The 13,362-nt window shown below is 43.1% G+C and overlaps 1 protein-coding gene across 4 annotated transcripts in view; it reads right to left on the bottom strand.

Moving 5' to 3' along the window:
• Nucleotides 1–13,362, bottom strand: part of ATP8A2 (ATPase phospholipid transporting 8A2) — a 280,843-nt gene that overhangs the window by 16,361 nt on the left and 251,120 nt on the right. For all 4 annotated transcript variants that reach the window (XM_030944045.1, XM_030944071.1, XM_030944054.1 and 1 more), the window contains one exon: nucleotides 12,651–12,755. In XM_030944045.1, the coding sequence (XP_030799905.1) occupies nucleotides 12,651–12,755 (105 nt within the window). The remainder of the gene's footprint in view (nucleotides 1–12,650; nucleotides 12,756–13,362) is intronic.

Here is a 13,362-nt window from a genome sequence, read left to right as displayed (position 1 = left end):
AGGAAATTATATTGGATTGCATCTGTGCAGAGAAAGAAAAACTCACAGCAGAATTAGAAATTTGTGGTTTAAGTATGAGGGATGACTAAATAGACTGCAACTCAAGGCCAGTCAAGTACTATAAAACAAACCTTTAATACACAGAAGGTAATGCAACACAGTTCTTCTGAATTGGTTGAGTATTTGATTTACTTACAGATAATAGATCTCCCAATAAAATCCCTGAAGGGAAAGTGAAGTGGCTTTCTTAACTAGTAAGTGTTTGCACTCGTACAAGTCCCTGCTTTCAGAAAAGGTTTCTGCCTGCTGCTAACAGGTAACAAAGTGAAGACTTCTCTGTCTGCCTCACACTTTGATGCAAAAGTAATAACACTGGGCTCACAGTTAGGCCTTGCTCACAGAAATACTGCTTGGAATTCAATCCCAAGCATTAGCCATGATTTTCAGATTTAGTTCTGCATTCTAGTGACTCCAAGCCAGGACCTAAACACTCCTGTGGGGGCTAAGGATGGCACCTTCAGATGCATTGAGGCAAAAGGATAAGAGAAGATGAGATCACACTCTGAATACTGGACAGTGGTGTTCATATTCAGGAACTCAAAAATCTTGTCAGAATGGAAGAAGTCCCAAACCCAGACATTCTTATGGAAGTCAGTGACATGGAAAGTGACAGTGAAATATGCTTTAGCTGGTTAGTCAGTGACCTCCAAGGGGGTAAGGGAGAGGCACCATTTATCTCTAATTATATGAAGGACAAAGGACACAGACAAAAAGCTTTGAACTAAATATATACTTGACTAGAACAAAAACTGTTAAAAGGTCCCAATTCTGAGGGTTTCTATGAAAAAAAAAAGGATTTTAAAAAATCATTAGTCAAGTCAGCCAAAATCAGATTTAGTTGCTATCAATAATACAGAATACCTTAGGCCAGGAATACCTTTGTGATGGCTTCATAAGAGAGTCAAGATGACTTCTGCCTGCCTGGAAGTCTGTGCTAGCAACATCACACAAATTCATTAAGTGAATGACAAATCAAAAGGTAAACTAAAGGCAACATGTTATTTCATAACCATGCTTTCAATTCCATGAATAAAACGACTCTTCCATCTTCCTATCTGAATTGCTCTAAGGTGTCAAGGGAGACCTTCATTTTATTTTTGTATTCTCTTCTTCTTATCCCTCACAAAAGCAAACAGCCCTTGAATCCAGGCAACAAACATCTGGCTTTACACATTCAAATGAGATGCATCAAAACAAACAGAATAATTCAAAGCTGACCACAAGGTCCTGCTGTCTCATTTGCTCAAGTAATTAAAAAAAGATGAGCTTCACCACCAATTAATCTACTGAGCACTAATTAGCGTTAATGAGGATTTGGGGTATTTGGTATAGTTTGACCCAGAATGTCCTCCTGAGTCCATTAATTGACTGGTGGCAAAAGGTGGGATCACAAAGACCGGAAGGTTAAAGTGGATGCAGGTGTCTCTTAAAATTGGATCTTCCCTTTGAAAACACATGCATATCCCAGTTAAAAAAGAAAAAAATAGAAATTCAGAGCCCTCCTTCTCAAAAGCTGAATTCTTGTTAGTGTTTTGTTACAATTTGCCAGAGGAGATACAGAGCAGAAACATACCAAATAGGCAAATACGCTCAGTTGCCACTGGTTTTAACTCACTGCCCTTCTGGGTTATGAAGAATTCAGTCAGATACAGACATTAGAAATTATTTGGTTTGTTTCTGCTTTTCCCCTTTCCAGAAGGAAGAACTGAGGTGCCTAGTGAAGCCTTACCAGGGCTGCTAGAGATGACACAACTGAAGCACACAAGCACATTTCCCAGCTGCCACCCCTGAGCCAAAACCATGCCAGGAACTCAGGGCAGAAGCTTGGCTCTCCAGTGCAAGATACTCAGGGTCCATGGGTAAGCCCAGAGGACAAGAAAGCTGCAGCTCTTTTCCTTATCATCTGAACACCTACAAAGCCCTCACTACACTGCCTGTAGGTGCAGCATCACTGGTTCTTGCACCCTACAGCGGTGCTGCAGCAGACAGCCACAGGTAAATCATTGCTCAGTTTGGTTTAAACCACAAAATCTAAGCCTCCAAGGCTTAGGCTGAAGTTCTATCCTTAACTGCACAGCCTCCCTCCTACCCATAAGTATTTTCAAAAGAAACAGCAGGTAAACCCTTGTTCAGTCTCTTCGCTTCCACTGGCACACACTCTGCTAAAGACAGACTGAGAAACTCTGGCTGGCTTGCACAATTCTCCTGTTGGAGGAAACATCTTGCAACGTGTTGCCTCTCAGTGCGACAGCAGGGATGGGAAAGAATGAGAGGGAGGGGAGAAATTTTTGTAAAATATCCCATGTGGCTAAACACAAGGTAAAAGACTAGCAAGTTTCTGTCCTTGTCATCTTGCCCTGTGTATTGAATTTTGAGGGGAAAAGAGGGTACTCTTCTATCTCTTTTTAAATTTTAGAATTAAAACATAATACTTGATCTTTTCCATGCATTTCAAACAATAACTTACAAAAAAGTTTGCTGTTTCTTGCTGACATGTTTCTGTCACTGAAAATCACATCAACATAAAATAAAAAGAGCAAGAAGAAAGGTCTGAAGCAGACCTCTCCAGCTTTGATCAATCCTAATCACCAAATCCTTTACAAGCAGACTGTTCATTTTCATTTCAGTCTCTTGGCTCTCAAACTCCCTTACGTGTCTTCTGAAGAAGAATCAGAGGTTCAAGCACAATGGCTTCTCCCCAAGTACACCTGGCAGAGAGGCCTTGCAGATCCCTCTCTGGCTGCTAGGACATGGCATGTATTCCTGAGGATTAATTCACAAGTTCCATCTCACCTTTCGTGCAACATAACACTGCTTAAAGGCTTACAGCATCGATCACAGTGCTGGCAGACATAGAGCAAGAACTGTACACCAGGCAGACGCTGTGGCCACACCTCTGTAATTGGCCAGAGGAGACTATTGTTCTTCCTCAGATATCCCCTGCTGGATGAGGGCACCCACCCAGAACCATCCCAGGCCTCGGTTTAACGTGGGTTTTTTTAGTTTAGAATTGTTAGAAGTTATACAGTGGGCAGAGACATAACTAGCATAGGTTCAGCATAAAGAGAACGTTAAAAACAACATTATTTCAGACCAGGAATTCAAAATTCAAGCATGCAAATCATCTGAAATGCAAGTCACACTAAGGCTGAGGGCTCAGCAATACTCTATGCTCAAACACACAGAACATCCCAGGGCTGTGGAAGAAAGGCCCAACTGGCTCAGAGAGCAATTGTATCTCCATCCTCTGGCTTCAGAGACATCACAGAGAGGATTCACCCTCCTACAAAACTGCCGAAGTGGCAACGAGGGGCTTCTGCTGGCTTCCCTCTCTCGATCCACAAAGAGGAGATGTTATTTTTTGTTATCTACATTTGATTGCAGGAATGTTTTACTCTGAGGTCAGAGTAGGAGGTCTTTTTAATTTAAAAGGCAAACAGGCATTACTGATAATGAAGCGGCAATGTAATCAAAGGAAATCTCTGGAGCATTTCACAAGGAAGTGTCTGAGGCATATAAACAGTAAAACAAAAAAACCCCCAGCATTTTCTGTGCAGAGTCAGCATCTACAAACACTGCTCCTTAATCACTCTGGATCCAGCTGAAATAGACATCCCAAACCACGCTTCTTTTGCATTTTACTGTAAATACTCAGCACGCCATTAATAAAAACCCACCACTAGGACACCAAAGGGTCACCAGGCACAAGCCACACGGGAACGTAGACAGAAGTGCTGGCTGTGCCACTAGCAGGCTGGGAGGTGCCAGAAGTTACCCGTCAGAGGTGACTCCTGCAGCAGACAGCCAGGATTTCAGGAGTACCAAGTCCTTGCTGAGGGCTCAGCAACAGCCAGCTTTCCAGAGAAGCTGAGCTCTTATGCTCAGTGCCATGGCGTAGTACTTCCAGACCTTCTTAGTGCAACAAGCTCCCGTCCAGGTACTTCCAAAGCACATGTGAAAGCCACAGAGCAACTTTCCCTCTTTATAAATTGTACTTGACGTTTTCCAGCCAAAATGCCTGATAAGCATCAAATTTACCCAGATGTGTGGCCCTGCAAGGCTGACTTGGAGCATATTGAGAGCAGCCAGCTCTCCAGTCCATGAGAACATGGGGTAATGAGCTCAGCCCACATGCAGCCACAAGTTTTTTATGCTGCCTGGATGTGAAATGGTTAAACGAGTGTCATACATCTTCAGCAGCAGCCCCATGGATGTCCTGGTGGTGACTGATGGCTAAAGCAGCTCCTGCCCCCACCAGTCAGCGACCTGACAGTGCTCCCCACACCACTCCATTTCTTTCAGCTCACACATGGATCCAAACAGTGGAGCTGATCCAGCTGAGCAGCTGGGGCAAAGGCGGGCCAGCATGACCATGGCTGGTAATGAGTGGTTTGGGAAACTGTTAAGCCAGCCTAGCAGCCACATCAACAGAAACCCAAGGATGCATGGCCCTCACCAAAGCCCTGAAGAAACACTGCTGTTCCAGGTTGTGACTTGGCTTGGCAGCATGCTACTCCAGCCAAACAGCAGCTCTCCCGCTGCATCCCAGAGCTCTGCATGGAGGAGCACCTGCAGCCAGCGTGCAGCAGCAGCACCCAGGGCAGGTGCTCACAGGTCTGCCTGCATTGCCATGCCACCCTGCACCCCTGGCAGAATCACCCTGCAGCAGCAGATGGAGGTCAGGACATGTTGTGAGCTTCAGACAGCCCCCATTTGCAGCACACAGATCATATATAGAGTTCTGGGGCCAAATTCTCCACAGAATCCTCTTCAAGTTGGTCCTCAAAGTCATATGGCTAAAAGCAGGACAAGGCTTTTCCTTTTCATGATAAGCAAAGATGATTTACATTTTCTTTTTTTCATTAAAAATGTCTTAAGGCAGAAAAGTCAGATCCTTCTTTGATTCCTAAAATCACTTGGACAATCCATTCTAGCCTTCATTTTTGAGACTGTTATTCCTAAACTTCTTTCGAAGACTACTTAGAATGATATAGGGTTTGCATGGCAAGGTTTTGGTAGTGGGAGGCTACAGGGTTGGCTTCTAAGAGAAGCTGTCAGAAGCTTCTCCCATGTCCTGCAGAGCCAATGCTAGCCAGCTCCAAGATGGAATAACAGTGCAGGTTTGATGGGCACCTAATGTCCAGTCAAGGTGAGCCCACTGTAAAAAGACCAAGCACCTTTAGAAAATACAATCTAAAAATAGCAGTGTTAAACATCACATGCCTCTCTGAAATGCAGCAATCCTAAGAAAATATCTGCTTAAAGTACCTTTCATTTCCAAGCTCTGCAAACACTAAGCACTTGTATATGCATTTCTCTGGGGGGTGGAAGGCAGACATCACTGTCAGATGTCCTAAAGTCAACTAACTTAAATCAAAACTTGAAGCTGCCCAGTTTTGCCCTCAGCCTTCCCAAAACAGGGGATACTGACCCAATTTAAAGGTCTCAGAAGCAGACAAGGCTAAGTGTGACTTGCTGCTTTTCAGCTACCCTCCTTTTGGTATCACTGCTGTTGACTTCTTGTCCCTAAGTGCCTCACTTTGCACTTACTCTACTGGGTGCTTGGTCATATCCTTTACAGATAAGGTGGCAATACAGTTGCAATTATAACATTCTTTTCCTACTCACTCATTTTTTTCAGAAGTAGTCACCTTGGAGGGTGAAGTCTTCCATGCTTGGTCTCTCTGTATAGATTTTTTCTGGTTTGCGGTTTTTGTGTGTGGATTTTTTAAATATCCAAACTTACTGGTTTACTAGAAGTTCACTTACATACTTTTACTGAAGTTAAGATTATTTCTGTTTTCAAAAACTCTGAACTCCTCCTATCAGTTTTTTTTTGTTGTTTTTGTTTTTTTTCTTTTCTTTACAGAAAAGCTAAAGAACAGCTCAGGGCAACAACAAAAAAATGAAGCTTGAAAGTTTCAAGCTTCATTTCAATTTAGAGCACAGCCCAGGACATTTGGTTGAACTGGGGAAAAAAAACCCAAACCATCCAAATTGCTTTTCTTTAAGCTTTTAAGTATTTTGTAATTGTTCACTAAATATTTAACACCTAATACAACTTGTGTTTTCTTGTTCTTGCTACACTTAACTTGGCACTTTATTCTTTACTGCAAATCAGAGAGGAGAATGCAGACTGTCCTGCCTCTCTTCTGAGACTGGGTTAGCCAGCAAAGGAGTCAGGGTCCAGGCAGACTGCTGAAGCCATTAGGCTGGAACAGTTGTTATGGAGCAGTCCTCCTGCTGTGCAGCCTGGAGGGAAGATTTCTTCCTCCCTCCCCTGTGGAGATCCTCAGTGCCCAGCCCAGTAAGTCAGGATTAGGCATCAGAGAGATTGGCCCCTTAATCAGTTTTAACTCTCATCTTGTAATGTTCCTTTTTCCTAATCTTTCTTTTCAATTTACAACTTCATTCTGCCCTTTGTTCTAATACTGTACCTCCATCAACTTTGACTTTGATAGCAGATTTGATCACAGCTCTAAATCCTTCTCCAGGTCACCAGGTTTTAACCCTATTTGTGCAGTGGATCTCTCTCAAGGTTACATGATAACTACAACCAGGATGGCAAATAATTAATTGCACTGGAGAAGGGGAATATCAACTCTAACTGGTTTGCACTAGCAAGCAGGCACTTGGGTCCCCAGTGCCAGTGGGAACATGGTAACTCCCCCTTCAGACCTCTGGCCAGGTTATGAACCCCTTTCTGTCCTCTGCCCCTCCCCACCTCTGCCCCACAGCATCCCCAAAGTGGAATCAAACCTGGTAACTTCAAGTGCCTCACACATAGGGGTTAGAAATGTCAGAAATAAATGGTACATATTAAATGAGGAAATAATGTGATGATTCCTCACTGATATGGGACAGAAGGGAGAGAGAAACGGACAAGCGTGGAATAAAAGAAAATTATTTTTTTCCACCTTCCTTACATGAATGTTTACCATATGGAATCAAAGAATTTAAAAAAAAAACCCACTGATATAATTTTATGTGCTTTTTGCTAGTAAAAGGAGTCTAATATCTTTTTACTAGAAAAGCTGCAAGGAAAAATCGTAAATATGCCAGTCACTTTCTTGTGTATGCTGGTGGAGAAATCGCGCCTTTCCTTCCCAGAAATGCTGCGAAGAACATCTGGAAAAATTGATAAAAAGGATGCTGAGACCTCAAAACCCAAAATACACCTCTCCCCTCTTCAACCTCATTTTATGCTCAGCTGCAGTGTATGGGCTGGATTCAGATCACAGTCATGCATATCCTGAGTAAATACATCGAAGTCAACACATTCATGAAACAAGAATTTTGCTCCAAACATCCCATGCTGTTTAGCCAGCTGAAAGCACAAGGCTGAGTTTGATTCAAGTAAGATTCACTGCACCTGCTGACGCAAAGGGGCCTTAATGGCATAGTCTCCCTATTCCAGTAGATATAACTTGGGGTCCATCAGTACAGAGACAGAGTACTTTAAAGTACAATGAGCCCAAGCCTCATTCATCTTGATCCTAATGAAAAAGCTTGCCTCTTCCTCAGGAGGTCCTCACCTCATTCATTTATTTCTTAAAAGTTAGGTCTGTTTTACCATTTCTGCCTCTGCCAGTGAGAGGCTGAGCCTCTGCCACTCAGTTCTCTGCACAGCCACAAGCCCAAGGCAGGTTTCCTGTGTTGCCCTCTTGCTCCTCCCCAGGGACTGGTGGAGCAGGGAAATCTCCACGGGTGCCTGTGTCAGCTCACTGATTACTTACCATGTTACACAGCTACTGAAATGAGACAGGCACCTGCCCTCACACACCAAATAAAACCAAGGCCAAGATAGATAATACAACTTGCTCTCAGGGTGAGAGCTGGTCATGAACTTTTCACCGAAGCAACTGGGCTAGATTTGTTGAGAAGTACTAAAATGAGAAAGAATCTACATCAGCATGTCTCCTTGTTGAAGACAGACAATGGAGAGACTGTGGGGAGCTGTTGTTTTAGGTGCATTGGAAAAAACAGTATTTGTTTTATGATACAGAGATGAAAGCAGCACCACAGCCATCACCAGTGGGTGTCTGAGAGCAGCCAGAGTAAAGGGGCATACAGAAAAATGCTGTGCAAACACACACTGCAGCTATACCTTGCTAGGTCTGTAGTCACTTCCCTTCACTTTTGTTCAAGGCAAGACTCTGCCTCCCAGACTTCTGACTCATTAGAACAAATTCTTCCCAACACTTGAGCGATGCGAGCACTTTTCTGCATCAGCCCAGAGAGGTCCTTCAGCTCCTCTTAAAGTATGCAAATCATGAAAGCCACATTGTTCTTCAGTATCAAACAATCTAATCCTGCCCACCAACCAATTAATAACAGGACAGAAAAACAACCAAAAAGCCACTTTCAAAGGGAGCTCTCTGGCAATTCCAAGACAGAGAAACCCTCTGGAACAGGAAATCTACTGTCGCAGAGGATGCTGCACAGCTTTGCTCACTCTCCATTAGTTGGCCAGTAGAGCAATAAAGTAACATGGGTTTCCAAAGCAAAGTTTGCTTTGGTGCCTAATCAGGCTTTACTCCACCTGAACTGTTGCTGACTTCAATGAGAGGGTAGATGGAGTGAAAAATGAATGAGGACTTAAAGGTTTGGCCCTTTACGAGCCAAGATTTAAGTTGTAAACTTATTTAAAGACACAAAAATCTCTGCAGCTGAACTCAATGCTGCTTTTGAACACAAACCTTGTTTGTTTTCTTTGTGTAAATCTTTACAGGTTAGCATGATTAAATCTGCTGGGCAGGTGTCTTCTCATGTCCATGTTTGCTTTGGCACATGAGCTGCCCCTCTCACCTCTCCAAATTCATGAAAATTTAGTGTTAAATCCTGCATTTTGTTACATGAGAGTGCCAGAGAGCCCCTCTCTCTTCCTAACCAAGGCATGCTCGTGTCACAGCTGGGCTGGAGTCCAGCCCAGCACTGCCAGGTGCCCAGGCTGGGGAGGGCAAGTGTGGGTACTCATCCTCCACAGGCAGGCAAGCATGGCATGGGATCCATCCTAGCCCCTTACTGCATACTCACTCTCCTGCTTCTCAAGCTATTTCTGGAGTTTCCAGTTTTCCAGCTACATGCCCACCCAGATTAATTCCCAGGGGAATTAATCTGACTCTTGGAATTATCTGACTTTCTCATCATCCCAGCCTCTACCAAACGTAAGTTGTCCAGATGAGACATATAAAGGAATAAGAGCATGACCTGTTACAGCTCAAGACTATACACTTGCTATCATCTCTAATGCTATTTGCAAGGTTTCTGGAACCCAGCTGTAGTGCCCTGCACAAACCAAACCGTTCCTCATCAACCACTTGCCTTGCTGTTCATTCCCAGCCACAGCAGGGAAAAAATGTGCACCTGCTTTTTTAGAGCAATACAAGCAAGTTCAATTTTAGAAACTGTTCAAAGGGCCTAAGATTCAGAAAGATATAACTAGTGAAGAGCACTAGTGATGACATTTTTAATTACCCCAGAAGAATGTGCCTTGCAAGAACAGCTGTCAGGGAGAAGATCCTCTGAGACAGGATATGAATATATAGGTATCAAGTGGCACACACAGCTCGCCCAGAACTCCTTCCCCAAGCACAGCAAGGACCCAGGTGATAGCTGCCCACATTTAACAGCATTCAGCTGAGACACAGCAAACTGTTGGCATCCTCTTGTGCAAGTCTAGATGCACTCACTGCTTTCCAGGCTTTGCAAACTGCTTTTTGTTTAGCAGACTAGTTCTGAACACTCAGATCTTGCACCTCATTTTTTGTCTAAGATCTAGGAAATGAATAAAACAATTAGCTCCCTAAATCCTGCTCTTATCTATAATTGGGTGTGAGTTTTTTTGTTGTTTGTTTGTGAAAAACACTGAACAAAACCAGTGTCCACCGTGTAGGCCAGGAAAATAGACCCTGATGACAGCCAGCTTATCTTCCACAGCGGCCTGAACAAACCAGCACCTAATGGGCATGTTTCTCAGGAACACTTCCAGCCAAGGACTGAGGTGACAAATGGACTCGTGGAGTTTTTACACAGCTTTCTATTTTCTATTAGAAATGAGAAGAGTCCTGTAACTTTCCCTTCCTGCACAGTGTCACATTGCCAGAAATAGCCCAAGAGCAATGGGGCTGTGGGCAGGAGGGGAGAGCAGAGCATGCACCTTAGCACACGTTTCACCAGCTTCAAGGAAATATTTTAAAAATAAGGAACATGAACCAGAGCGTCTAACTGAAGAAAGCTCCCACTCTATTTCTTTCCCACCCTCACCCTTCCCTTTGGACAAGCACAGGATTCCTAGCAGGTGTGAAAGAGCCATGAGACAAACAAAGGAGATAAAAGACAGAACAACTCTGAAGAGGAGTGGGGAGGCCACAACACAAGCACAGCACACCAGCTCCAAGCAGGCAGAGACACTCTACCATTATCTAGTTCACAGATGGACCACCCAGAAAATCTGGGAGCAATTAGGAATGAGAACAAACAAATGCATGGAAAGAAGGGGGGAGGGAAAATGGGAAGGAGGGCCAGAAGAGATTCCTTACATCATCTCCATGCAAGCGTTTCGAGAATGAAGTGAAGCTATATGGAGGAGGAATGCAGATGAAAGAGTTTGCAGTGAGAATGCAATAAAGTAAAAGGCTACGAAAACATGGAGTGTATGAATGAATTACAACATGGCCATGAAATTTACAGAAAGTCAGGACAGTGTGTAAACAGAGAAGAAACCCATCAAGCTCTTGGAGACACAGACATGCACATATAAACAGATCAAATGCTGACTGTCTCTCTCTCACTGTTAACAGCAATTCGACCCATCCTGCAACCCAAGGATGCACCGGGCACAAAACTGACTCATGCTCCTCTCTGACTGTCAATAACAGGCATTAAATACTGGCCGGAAAACACAAATGCTTTGAACCAGCTCCAGTATAACCTCACATAAATGCATGGATAGGAGCCACAGCAATATCCAGGCAACTCACAGAGCTCATACCAGAGCTATGTGCCTGGGAACAATCAGTTTTCTGCTGGTCTGGTTTCCACTTACCTGGCATCAATCACACTATCAGTCAGCACTTCACAACACCAGGTTACACCTTTCTTGTCTGGGGAGAATGACCTGATTTTGGTACCAAGTGCTTTGGCTTCAACTGACTTCAAAATGACTGCTCAGCCTTCTAAGAACAAGGCCCATTATTTAATTAAATGCCTGATGCACCTTTGTTTGTTATAATTGTGGCATAGAGGGTTCCTTTTGCTGCTGCAAAATTTGCTTTCTCTTCTTAAATAATTTGATGTGCAGTTTGTGACTTTTGCTAGTGAGCAGAATTTATAAACTCTGTTTTGCTGGATCCAAGAGTTGCAGCAGAAAAATTACTCAAAAACTGAAGATACCAAATGTTTTGAAGTGATCTTAATCAATAACACTGTGTTTACTTTGTCTTGGCCTCTGAGAAGCAAACTCTGGTCCCTAGGGACATCTTATAAACACATTAAAGTTCACACAAGCTTTTTTAAAAGCTTTTCAGTTTACCATAATCTCAGTAAATCACTGCCTGATAATTTTCCCTAAAACCAGTCCTTATTAACACACAAATTCAGTTGAAAAAAAAATCTACTATCTGCTTGTCTTAGCAGCAGCTAAAATATGGCAATTAGTTTACCTTAGAATAGACATCAAAGGCTCAAAGGATGACCCTGCCCCAGAAGAACAAAATCTTTTAAAAGCCCCATTCCACTCAGTTTGCTAGTTTATAAGGTTTGCTAAAATCCAGTTTAATGATCATGTAGTTTCTTAGCAAGTCATGTGGTGCCATATTGTGTAAGGAACAGAAGAGTTAGTTCTAAAACCTTTTTGAACTTGGGGAGCTTTTCTGACCAGCTGATGCAGAACAACATTCCTAGATGGTAAATGAAACTGTTGGATGCAAAAGCCTCACCATGATTTTCTTTAGCTTCTTTCAGAAGAGACAAAAGTTCCCACACAACACATACTCTCTCTATACAATGAAAGGTTCAATAATAGCAATATATTCAAGCCCATATGGTGCAGTTATAAGGGAGAGGCACAACGAGAAACTGAGAACCCTGAAGGCAAGAGACCTGCAAGCTAGAGTGAAAAAAGCAAACGCATAAAAAAAAAACTCCTTAAGGTGAAACTGAACAAAGTAGTAGGGCACAATGGATTAAGCCAGTTCTCCTTTTAGCTACAGTCCTAATATCCTGAGCTGCTGACAGTTCCCTCCCCTGACATGGTTATCTTTTTGTTTTGTTTTCTGGATGACATAACAAAGTGTTTTCAAAACCAGCCTGCCTCAGTGGCCAGGTAAGAGCACTACATGTTACCATGCAGGAGACTGAGCAGCAGTTTCCAATAGAGCCTCACAGCAATAATGCAGGAGAAATGAAAATGGAAGGGCTGGTTTCTGTGGGGGGAACAGACATAAATGAAAGGGAACAGCAATATATAAATAATACAGGAGAAGAAGAAGCCTTATTAGCCTGTCTACAATCAGATTTTAATAGTGAATGAGAAATATGGAGGGGAGAGGAAAAGAAGGGTTTGGTTTAAACATTTAGCAATGACTTGCCTTTTTCCATTACTATCACGAAGCATGGCTTTTCCCAGTTCTCTTGTCTTCGTTTCCAACTCCTTAACTTGCTCCAGCAAAGTTTTATGGTAGGTATGCTTTGCCCTATACCGCAAGAAAGGACAAAAAACAAAACGAAAAAGCCATGTGAATATTTGTTTTGCTAAAAACCCCCAGTTTTACCTCTCAGGTGAGAGGCACAGGGCTCTCCCTTGAAGGATTTGGGAAATAAAGCACAGTGTGTGCATGTTAGTTCAGGTTCACAATACCTGGGGAAAAATACGAAATGAGAAATCAGGACGACTTCAAATTAAACAGAGCTCAGTCACTTCAACACAGCACTCAAAACCTAGCCAAGCAGCAATGCTATGGGACCACAGAGACCTGACCCTGCTGCCGTGGGACTGCTCAGGACCCGGGTACTCAGACAAAAGAGCTGGGATTCATTGAATATTCATGGCAGTAAAACACGAATCCACTCTGTCTTTTGAGCTACGCGTGGCACCGCTCTGAAAACCAGAGCAGAGTCTCAGCTAATAATTGCCATTCAAGCCCCTTGATTTTCATTTATCAGTCTCATGTGACTGGAAAGGCACTTCTCTCTTCAATGAACTTCCAAACTGACAGTAACTGACACTGGCTGTTTCCTCCTACTTTTTCAGTTTGAGGATTCAAAGAGTAATCCATGCACCACACATGCAATCAAAATTTA

Source organism: Camarhynchus parvulus, chromosome 1 (assembly GCF_901933205.1).
Source record: "Camarhynchus parvulus chromosome 1, STF_HiC, whole genome shotgun sequence".
NCBI classification, from domain to species: Eukaryota; Metazoa; Chordata; class Aves; order Passeriformes; family Thraupidae; genus Camarhynchus; species Camarhynchus parvulus.
This window is presented reverse-complemented; position numbering and strand designations above follow the sequence as displayed.